This window comes from Anolis sagrei, chromosome 3 (genome assembly GCF_037176765.1).
Source record: "Anolis sagrei isolate rAnoSag1 chromosome 3, rAnoSag1.mat, whole genome shotgun sequence".
In the NCBI taxonomy this organism is placed as follows: domain Eukaryota; kingdom Metazoa; phylum Chordata; class Lepidosauria; order Squamata; family Dactyloidae; genus Anolis; species Anolis sagrei.
In genome coordinates, this window is record NC_090023.1 from 80,320,113 (window position 1) to 80,332,347 (window position 12,235).

The 12,235-nt window shown below is 36.5% G+C and overlaps 1 protein-coding gene across 1 annotated transcript in view; it reads left to right on the forward strand.

Moving 5' to 3' along the window:
* Window positions 1-12,235, forward strand: part of CFAP47 (cilia and flagella associated protein 47) — a 318,966-nt gene that overhangs the window by 185,421 nt on the left and 121,310 nt on the right. Inside the window, exon 51 of the mRNA XM_060767112.2 lies at window positions 10,594-10,691. Within this exon, the coding sequence (XP_060623095.2) occupies window positions 10,594-10,691 (98 nt within the window). The remainder of the gene's footprint in view (window positions 1-10,593; window positions 10,692-12,235) is intronic.

Sequence of the window (12,235 nt, forward strand, 5' to 3'; positions counted from 1 at the left end):
TACCAGAGGAAATCTTGCTTGAAAATAGCAACAAACACTTTCACTTTATTTAACACACTCCGGTGCCCTCGAGGTTTTCCTCTGCCATGAAATAAACATAATGATCATCACTCATAGCAGGACAAATTCTTCTGGAAACCTTTTTTTAGCTAAAAAGCACATGCATCTCAATTGTTTTTTATTTGCAGATTTCCAAACAGTTGTAAACTCATGTAAGGTCACCATTACTTAGAACACATTTTTCCAATTTAGTTCTGAATCAGATAATAATATTTTTAATATTCCTGCCTCAAATCAAGTGGTCAGATGCCCACTGTTTCCCTATCTGCATATGCAGTTCCCTATTATAAATGGCATTGCTGATTTTCCCCAGATACCTATTTGCCAGTAGCAATGTGCTCACTTGTTTTTGAAATTTTCAACTCATATTTAATGTAATGTCTTAATTTTCCAGAAATAAAAAATACATTGCAGCTAGCAGAAATTTCATGGAACCATAAGCTGTAAAAGGTTATGTGGTGTATGGCATATTTGGAATAAAAAAACTGCCTTCTAGAAAAAATTGCATATTTAAATTTTTAATAAAAACATACTGCAATTGTTAGCAATGTAAACTCTCCATATGTTGTTGGTGAGCTTTAGGTTCTGTCTTCTTTCCTACAGCAGGTGGTTATGTATTGCCATCTGCTGTAAAAGTGGCATTTTGAAACCCTTGTATCTGTGCCTTTCTGGCACTCTAACACGCAGGATTTTACTTCTACAGAAAAAAGTTAGGATTTTTCTACAAGATGAGTATACCACCAGTTTATTTTCATGGGCATGAGATGTAATGTCCCTTTGGCCTAGATCTTCTGTTCTTCTGTTCCTCTAGCACAGCCACTAAATCAGTGGTTCTCAACCTCCAGGTCCCCATATGTTTTGGCCTTCAACTCCCAGAGTTCCTAACAGCTGGTAAACTGGCTGGGATTTCTGGGAGTTGTAGGCCAAAACACCTTGGGACCCACAGGTTGAGAACCACTGCATTATAATAATATCAGAAACTTTTGGTTTAATTTTTGATTAAGGAAACATCTTGTTTTGCTCTTTTCTAACAAAATGTAAGTGTGATAAATATGATGAGTGGCTTGAATGAAATTGTATGAAAGGTGTATGACTGAGTATTGTGGTTCAGCGTGATTCTGGGCCTGAGATGTTCCCTGATGATGAGGATGATGGGATTCAAATTCCTGGCTCTTTTTCTGTGCCTCGGATCCCTGGGCCTGCTTTTGAGGTTCCCTGTTGTATCCCAGTTCAAGAAACAAGACCATAAGATTAAATCCACCACTCTGGACTGTAGGAAAAGCAATCCTTGTTTATTGATGAAAAATTGGTTACAAAAGAAAGGTAAATGCAGAGTAAAAAAGCCACAGAAAAACACAGTAGTCAATAGGATCTCTGAACTTGAGCAAAACTTCAAAAGCCACAAAACAATAACCAGGAGTCTGTTAGCCTTTTACTAACCATGAACTTGGAAACTACAAGCCTCTGGGATTACTGGCCATGGAACACAGGAATTCTGCCAAGACCAGCCACAGTCCCGAACGTTGCTTGACCTAAAGAAGCACCCGGCAGGGATGCTCTTAAACCAAAGAAGCTATTCTTAGAAACGCCCCTTGACTTTTCTGTTTGGGCCTCTTTCTGCTGGATACGCTGTGACCTTCGTACAGACTGGGAAACAAATCTATCTCTCATTATCTGTTCTCTTCGGACCTCATTATCAAGCCCAGGTGGGGAGATATCACGGCTAACTTCCAAAACATTCTCTTCTAACTGCTGGGTTTCGTTTTCATTCCCACTGACCTCTGCATCAACAACAGATTCCACACTGTCATAGTCAGGGAGAGCTTGCTCAGTTTGAAAAACTATCAGAGAATCCTGTTCACACAGATCAGGATCAGACTGAACCCCAACATTCCCACAGACAGTGCAGAGTTAACACAGAAGAAAAGAATGTTAACGAAGTAGATAGCGAACAGGTGGAGAGGCCTTTGTCTTCCCACGCTGATAGTGAAAGTGCAAAAAGCCTTGATAGTGACCTGACCTGGCAAACCCGTCTTGATTTGCGGGTCAGGCGGAGTTCTCGCCTAGCCAGCAAATGAGAAGCCAGCTCGGGGGAAGGTCATCGCAATGCTTTCATGTTGGTGAGAGCATAATGTTTTCCTGTTAGCAAAAGGTATTTAGCCTTCTTGCAAACGAAGGGAAAGTGTCAGTTCAACATAGCTTGTTAGCCTGAAAGCTTCATGGAATGTCTTGCATTTAGATTCTTGGGACAATTGTTTCACTGCTTGTACCATGGATTCTGTTTTGAACTTTGCCTATAGGATTGTGCCTCTTGTTTTTACCTGAAGATCTTTGGAACTATATTCTGCATTTAACCTATATCTTTGGAACTTTGCAATGCTTATTCTTCATTTTGACTTGGACTTTTACTTCAATCAACTATAAAACTACAACTCTTGTGTGGTGGTGTTTGAAAGCAAGGTGAAGCCTACTCTGAGTTGCAACACTGAGGCCTATATAGAGGCTGAAGACACCATTATGAGAAAGGCTGATGATGTCTCACACCAAGGCTGTGATGAGCACCTTTGAACCTACAAACACACCAATGTTCTTCAATAAGTAAGCAGTTTATTGTTTAAGTATAAAGCAATTGGCAAAAGTAAAATGCAATCAAAAAGAATATAAAAAGAAGTTCAAAGCAGCAATCCAAAACAGTAGGTTGAACCAACAAAGTTCCAGGGAGGAGAACCAATTTGTTTCTTAGATCCAGAGGAAAGTCCACAGGAAAATCGTCCTTAAATCCAAGAAAGAAATAAGCCAAAGTCTCTTGAAAAACCTGAAACAAATTTGAGCAAGTCCCAACACAGTTGCAGGAAATCAGGAAAGCAAACCACACAGAAGTCACAGCATACACTTGAATCTTGAGCAGGAAATCATAGGAGTCTCAGCGGAACATGAATACATGGCATATGCCTGAAGTTTGACGTTGAACTCACTAAAGCACCAAGTTGCAGAGACCCTATATTTATTCATTCACAAGAGTCTAAGCAAAAGTATTCCGATTCTCATGAAAAATATCCTTCAAATTCTTTCTTTCTTTTATCCTGGCAGAACGCTTGACTCCCCTGTCCAGATGGCGATTCTGACATATCTGCCCTCTATGATCAAAGATAGCCTCCTCCTCCGAGTTGCTCGTTAGTACATTCCTTTCGGTTTCCCTATCTACAGACTCAAGCTGGTTCCCATCAACAACTTGGCCTTGGGAACTAGGCATCCCCAAATCCTGTCTTTCACTCTGACTACCTGTATTTTCTAAGGCAACTTCTATAGCCTAAAACCCCTGAGAATGTACAAAGTCCTTTTTATTAAAATCAAGCAGAAATCTCTGCAGGGCCCTACTCTGCTGTCATGATCAGAGACAATGATTAACTGTTGAATTGTGGTTGAAAAGAACATGCTTACATAGTCAAAGGTAATGATCCTTTAAGTTAAGAAAGCAAACACAATGTACCTTACTTAAGAAGGAAAACTAACATCTGTCTGGAACTGATATAATAAGCATATTTTAGCTGTAAAACAACCTTTCACTCATTTACAACTTTTTGGAACAACAACAGAAGGAAATTGCTATACAAGAGACCTTTTTACTATCCAAAAGTGTGGCGGACAGCAGAGTCTGGTCACTCGTTGCTTTCTCCAAGGTACGGAAAAAGATGGTGTATTTGCAGAATGGCAGATTTGCAGTGAATGCAATGTGGCCCATATTCAATTCTCTTCTCCAGGAACAGAAAGAAAAGGTGGTAATATATGCATGATGAATGAATGAATGTTTATATGTGTGTAAATGCTGAGTAAAATGTAATATCTCATTTGTTTGTGTAACCAATGTAGCTATATAGAGTCTGTGTGTCTAACTTCTTTCTCTGTAAAGTGCCTGATACTCTTATTTCACTGGAAACAGAATAAAATTACCTTTTTAAGGTTTTAAAATGTACTTATGACAAGAGCATCTTATTTTATGATTTTTGCACTAGAGGGGAAATAGAGAGTGAGATACATCATAATTCTAGTATAGTAGCCTATTATGTAACCAGAGTTTCCTATCTGCAGTCAGTAGAGACAAAAGTGAAAGGTCCTTGAAAAAATATCTCTACCAACTCTGGTGATAATTTAAAGTTTTAAAATGTTTATCTCCTTTAATTTCTTTACATTTCCTCCCACGTTACCCCTCACTTTTATCTGTGAATGATTAAATAAAAACACATAATAAGAACATTTTACTTCTGCATTTTTAAACTAACAAATTTAATTTGTACAATAGTGCCAGAATGTTCATGTTCTATGGCCCATGTGAACTTTATTATAAGTTTGGTGTAACTATAGCTTTAGCAAAGATTTATCAATTGGATCTAACATTTCATTGTCCTAAAATAATTACAATTCCAAGGACTGTCTGAAGATTTATTTTCAAATGTAGATACATGATGAATGGTCTATGTAAAGCATTTTCTTTTCTTGTCTACAAAATGTTCTCTTGCCTTGTTGCCAAGTTACTATTAATTTCCTAATACAAGATATGTTTTTATCCATACTAATTCAGTAATTGAGATATCACATAAATAATCAAGGTAACTCATTGTAACTTTTATGCCAAGCAGCAATACTTACATCATTTCTAACATATGACAGTCACATAATGATTTTCTTAATTATTTTACATGAGAAACAAACCATGTGAATATATTTTAAAAATTTCTTTTATCTCTTAACAGACTACATATTTTGCAGAAACACCTGCCCTCTTTATATTAAATTAACAGTTAAATCATATTAATGCCCACTTAGAAGTAAGTCTAATTCAATACAATGTGATTCTAAATAGCAAGAAGGAAAGCCTAGTATCCCCAAAGTTTTTCCCCAAGGTTTTTTTTTTTAAAAAAAAATTAGTGGGTGGGAACTGCACTTACTCATGTGAGTTATCTGAAAATGGATGATTCTGGGAGAAAATGTAACAAAAAACAAGGTGTGATGGGCTCTGAGAAACAATACGATTTACAATTCCTGAGTGCAGGTGATTATCCCTTTCTGTCTTCTCTCTCCCTCATGTCCAGACACTTCATAAACACTTTTTAGTTTTTTTCTAAAAATATTTTTATTATGGTTTTGCATTTATGCATAAAAGAAAAAAAATGGCAAAAAAAACCCCAAATGAAAAAAGAGAAGAAAGGGGGAAAACCTCAGTTTTAAACTTCCAGTGTCCTTCATCGTGTTTATATTCCTTCTTTTCAGTATTTGTTTTGTTTTTACCATGTGCTTCTCCTATTCTTCATCACCTCTTTGGATAATACTTCTTGTTTTATTTGTTTTATCTAAGTCATCCTTCTTTTCTTCTCCTGGGCCAGGTAGTCCATCGCCGGGCTCCATTCTGTTTCTTTCTTTAATGGTCTATAAAATCTTGTCAGTAATTGTGTTAGTTCATCCATATTCCTTATTTCCAGAATTTTGACTAGCCATTGTTGAGTTATGGGTAGCTCTTTTAGTCTCCAGTTCTTCTCATAAACAATTCTTGCCACTGTTATCAAATAATTTTAAAGTATTTCTTTATTCATATCCAGACTCCTATCTGTAATTCCTTGTAAGTAAGTTTCTTGTAACATTTTTATTTTTATACTTAAGATTGTTTGGGCTTTCTTGTGGATTTCCTTCCAATATTCCTTTGTTTTGTTTTTTAATGTCCACCACATGTGGTAGAATGTGCCTTCTTGTGTTTCACCTTTCCAGCATTTTGTTTGTATGTTTTTGTAACATTTTCCTAATTTTTGAGGGGTGATGTACCAATGGTACATCATTTTACATAAATTTTCTTTTAGATCATAGGCATACATAAACAATAGCTTTCTAAACACTTTTTAAACAAGACATGATGGATGCAAAGAAGTAAGTTTCCCTGAATCATGTGATGGGCTCCATTATATATGATTAAAATTTTGTATTACGAGTGTTTAGAAACAAGGGGTGCATGGGATGATGTCCTTAGTTCAATACTCTGGTATACTGAAAAACACAAATAAAGCACTTCATAGCAATCTGTTTTAAAAGATCTCAAAGGAAGAAGAACCCACCACTCACCAAGGCAGTCTATTTCACTGTCAAACAACTTTTTCCATCAGCTTATTTCGAAGAATTTCTGTTCAGGGGGTATATGATGATAGATTTCAATACATTTCATTAATGTATGAAAATAATTATAATGAAAAAATGGCCCATATAATAGCTTTTGTTTTAAAGTTTAAAGGTGATGTTTTTAATAAGTAGCTAGGAGCATATCATGTAAAATATTGATCTTACAGGCATAATCTATCTTCTCTGTTGCCTTGGTCTGCAATTTGCCTTACTGTGCTAATACTTCAGATACTTTACAACATTATGTACCATTTTCTTAAGTCTGAAACTAAATGTGAAGTGTTTAATAACAATTAAATATAATTAAGCAGCTAATTAAATGGAAATGTTATTTGCTGATCCCTTAGCATTTATTGTGCCATGGGAAGCCTGAGAATGAAAGTTGGAATATTCTAGCATCAAAAACTAGCCTCCAACTTGAGGCTCAATATCAACCAAGTTGGTCAGGTAGTAAAGTAGTTTCTATGGCAGAGTTTTCTGTGGCTAACCCAAGATGCATGTAATCAGTGCTAGATGTTGATTTCATTGTAAACCTTTGATAGAAATCCTGCTTCCTATTTTCTTTGTCTTTCTTGATGCTGTCTGGAGAACATAACTACTAGGATAAGCTAGGCTAATATCATCCAGCCAAGATTCAGTAGATACCAGTGACATGTCAGCGCAGCTAAAATGGATGAGTAGAGTCTGTTTTAGGAATGTGCCAATGAACGTTCACATCCAGTGAGATGTTTGTCCCTTCTCGATTCCTGCTGAAATTTTGAGAGAGTTTCCAAACTAGATCAATAACAACAACAACAACAACAACAACAACAACAACAACAATTTATTTCTAGCCCACCCTCTCCCCGGGGGGACTCAGGGTGGTTTACAACATAAAGTGGCAAACATTCAATGCCATAAAATGCAGAAAAACAATAAACAATCATAAGCAGTTAAACAGTAAATTAAACAGTAAATATAAAATAATAATAGAAATGGATAGTAAATTAAACAAACATAACTAAAATACTAAAATAAAAACAATTAGACAATACTCAATTAAACTATTAGTTTAAATTTAAAATTTGTAAAGCCACTGTAATGAACCTTTTCCACATTTCAATTTTATTTTGTTTTGCAAGATGTGTTTATAACTCCTCCTCTCCATATACTTGATCACATTAAAGGGTTTTTAATTGAGATTAAACCAACAAAGTAAGCTGTTGTTTGCTACTGGAGGATACTAGGATGTGCGTTTTTCATATTCAAAGAGTCCTAGATTCCAGTTTGCAAATGAAATTTCTATTGTACAGGATTGAGACTTAAGAGTATTATTATTCAGCAATAGGAGGACGTCCTTTAGTACTAAAATACATGAGAGCTATTAATGCTTGAACATGCAACAAATGGCAACTTGTAAGTCTGAAACAGTGCTTTAACTAATTTCTATGGTCATTATTACTAAGAAGCAGTTGAAGGTTAGATGGGTGAGAATAAAATAGCAGGATCTAAAGTGATGGATTATACTGTGAAGGGTTAGGTGAGAGTTTTGTTACTTGCTTACTGGTGCATTTGATAAATATGTACAATCTGGCTTTCATCTGAGAAAAGAATGGTGAACTAGTATATGAACATTGGTTTGATTCTGCAAGGCAATTGTGTTCTTAATAAAGATACATGGACAAATATCTATCTATTGTTCCACCTCGAGAATTCAAGTGATCACATTTGATTATTATAATTTGCAGAGATTATTCCTGTCTACAAATCTATACAAGTATTAAACTGATTCCATGAGATAATTAGGCAACTATATTCCAGGTAAATGAGAATGCAGTACATTAAAATTGGAAAAAAATAAAACCTACACATTTTGCAACATTTTGAGCATTGAATGACAACTCTGGAAACTAAAGGTTGAATCCTTGCTTGGCCCTGAAATAACACTCTCTCTGCCTCAGAGGAAGCCAATGGGCAAACCTCTTCTGAACCAATCTTGCAAAAAAAAAAAAAACCCCTCTGTGCTTTAGTGTAGCTATAGGTCGGAAACAACTTGAAGGCACACAACCACAACAAAAAACAATATAAAGCTTTAAGGCAACATGTATTTTTTAAATCATCATACTGTTCTATGGAATGTCATTTGGTTCAAATAGATTCTGGAGAATTAGGCATTATTTTTTAATTACCAGTATCCAAACATATGTATACAGTATGTCAGGTCAATGGTCCAGGGCGTTCAGATAGTTTAGTCCAGAGCTTTCCAAATATTTCATGTTAATGACACTGACACAGACATGTAGCCGGGGGGGGGGGGGGGGTGGGGGGGGGCTTGAGGGGCTTCAGCCCCCCCCCCGAAATTCTCATGTTGGTTCACGAAAAGGCCTTATTTGTGCATTATTTAAACTGTTATGTTTATTCATATCATGATCGGATCACCCTACTCAATATATCCCATATGCATAGGGGTATTGGGGTAATGATACAAAAGGTTTCCTAGGGTAGACCCTCTTTCCCTCGGACTCAGCCCCCCCGAAACAAACTCAGCCCCCCCCCGAATCAAAATCCTGGCTACGGGCCTGCACTGACGCAGCAATTCAATGTTATAAGCAAACCGCAAGTTAAATCAACCTCTTATAATATACTAGCTGTCCCCTGCCACGTGTTGCTGTGGCCCACATGGGGCTTCTGTGTGGGAGGTTTGGCCCAATTCTATTGTTGGTGGAGTTCAGAATGCTCTGTGATTGTAGGTGAACTATAAATCCCAGCAACTAAAACTCCCAAATGTCAAGATTCAATTTTCCCCAAACTCTACCAGTGTTCACATTTGGGCATATTGAGTATTCGTGTAGAGTTTGGTCCAGATCCATCATTGTTTGAGTCCACAGTGATCTCTGGATGTAGGTGAACTACAACTCCAAAACCAAAGGACACTGCCCAGCAAACCCTTCCAGTATTTTCTGTTGGTCATGGGAGAACTGTGTGCCAAGTTTGGTCCAATTCGATTGTCGGTGGGGTTCAGAATGCTCTTTGATTGTAGGTGAACTATAAATCCCAGCAACTACAACTCCCAAATGATAAAGCAATTTCTTTGAGTGAAGGACATACATTGGGTTATTAGGTGTCTTGTTTCCAAATTTGGTGTCAATTCGTCCAGTGGTTTTTGAGTTCTGTTAATCTCACAAACGAACATTACATTTTATTTATTTAGATATGGATGAAATGTATGGGGACACAACATATCTCAGAAAAACCTTGCATTTATATTTTTCAAAATGTAATGCAGATTGAACTGCATTATATGGTCAGTGTAGACTCCTAATCAGTTAAACTGCATTATATGAGTCTATACTGACCATATAATGCAGCTCAATCTGCATTATAATTGCAGTGTAGATCGGGCCTCAGAGGTGTCTCCTTATGTGACACATCTACACACTGTCACCAACACACTAATGTCTTGCAACACACCGTTTGGAAAGCTCTGGTCTAGTTTCTTGCCTCTTTTTGGCGTCAGATGAAATAACAGGACCCCCCTCCTCTGTTTTGTGCTCTGGGTGCCAAACATGGGCATTTCTACTTGAACTGGACTTTTCAATACCTGTTTCCAATTTTTCCTGGTAACTGGAGCATAACATATGGATAGAAGTCCATAATAACACAACGTTCTTTTCTCCCTGTTACTCTGGCAACGGTGCTGCTCCTTACTCCATCCTCACTAACTCAACAATTTTTGCCTGAAATAACATTCCTTCTGCCAGGAAAGCAGAGATTGCTCACTTTTGATAATCTCTTATCTTTGTTCAAATGCAAAACTACTTACCTTCCAACCAGATGGCAACTGCAGCCTCTGAAAGTACAATACATTTTTCTAGATTATCATTTTTTAAATCCCTGTTTTACTTATAAGGACAGAATACTGTTAACAAATACATGTAAAGTTCTATATTCTGTGCGTGTATTTTGTGCTGATGAAACACGTATTACATTAAGCCCTTGTACAGTTCCATCTTTATAACCCGTTTGGGTTCAATGTCATATTTTCAGCATGCAGATATTGAGGCAAAAGAGGGCCTAAAGGTTATTTTACTTTTAAAAGGAAATTAACTGCAGCAACCCAACCTACTCTGCTGCTTGGCAACCTGCTTTTGAAATAGGGAAAAGTTTAAAAGCAGCTTCTATTTTTATGTAGGGATGACCTTATTTAAAGAAAAAATATTTTCACAGAGCTAGTTTATGCTCTTTTCAAACACCCAAGTAGCAACTAGGATCTGAGGTTTAGTAATTTGTATATTAATTGTCAGATTTATTTTTCACACATGAAATGTTTATGTGTTTAAAGAAATTATCAGTTGAGACTTCAGTATTTTCTTGTTTCTTTAACTTTCCTAGGGCAAAGTTCAACAAGCTGCAAAGTGTGGTTTTCGTTGGAGATACATAGTATGCCAGCACCACCAGAAAAAACCTTGAGTGTGGAATGTCCTGTTCTGGTAAGGAGTCTTCTTTTGCTGGCACAAAGAAAAATATCTTAGTTGTGTACTTGTTTTACTAGAACGAGATATATTACAAGGAGCTCTTGCATGCAGCAAGCAATCTAAATGCACATATAAGGATATGTAAGGAGGACAAATACTTAGATAATACTCAAGTGTCATTTTATAACATAGTTTCAACCTGTTAGGATAGGTTTTTAAAAATAATCCATCCTGTAGTCTATTTAAACCTGTATATTTCAGACTATGGTGTATTCCACTACTGTGTTTTCCACTATTATATATTCTCGTTGTTGTCTTACTAAAACATCTGCTTAGTCTATGTGATAAGAGAATAGTGGACAAGATTAGACCAACAACAATAACAAGACATTGGGTTCTATTTTTTAAAAAATGATACAATCAGGAGTATATTTCATTTCCTTCAGAGGACATTGCTTCCAGATATATCTGTTCAGGGTCAGGTTACTCATTATGCTTATTTTATCAGGACTAATAACAATGATTAGTTAATAACCTAGACATATGAAATTCCACATTCGTCAAAGGCATATCATTGCTCATGTATGCAAGTAAAATCTTGTCAATACAAATCAGTCAACACAATCCAAACCATGACTGTGAAATAATATGTTGGTGGACCTAAAGGGCTTTTAGGGCAAATATCTCAGAGACCATATAGAAACAAGTCAAATCTCATGTATAATTTTGTTGCACATATCTTTTCCATTTCAGCCGTTACTCAGATTTTAATTTCTTTGGATTAGGTTACTAGTGGTAGCTCTCTTTTTTGTGTAATTATATGGGTTATTTGCTCAGGTTAATGTATTAAACACTAGAACAGGTTTTCCCAAATTCTATACTTCCATATTAACCACTTACACACCCAAAATGCTATTATAGAATGAAGTTTAGTCATTGAAGTTGTCCATTTTCTCCAATTTGCTAGATTTTTCAGATACACAGAGTTCTTCATATGGAGGGTTTTTTTTTTTTTTTTGCTATTTCCTTAGCTTAAGGCTTCCTTAGTCTTTATAAGAGCTAATTTCTTGAAAAAGGAAGGTACTGTCAGCATTATTTGTAAGGCCGAGATTCTGAGCAGCTCTGCCATGGGAAACCTTTTTTGATAAAAAGAATAGCAAGAACAAGCAGAGCAACCAACAACTTAATAATAAAACATGAAATAACTGAGAAAGATCCACCATTTTTACAGACAGGGAACACTAAAGCTTAGATTAATTCAAAAGACTATCATTGAATCTAGGGCAGAATATATGCAGAGCAGATCACTCTTGAAAGTGAGCCATGGCTTCAAGTTCATGTCATAATAGCTAGGATTGCTTGTGTGCGGTTTCAAATAACCATTTGGAACTCCCAGGAAGCAGCTCGTAAGACTGGTTGATAACATCTGGTAGACCTGAGCCATACTCAGTCAGCACCAGCTAGTGAGGAAAGAACCTTCACTGACTGTCTTCTAGCCTATGACAAAACTATAATATCCCAGGGATACAATGGGGCAACCTATATTGAAGAAGCTTCTA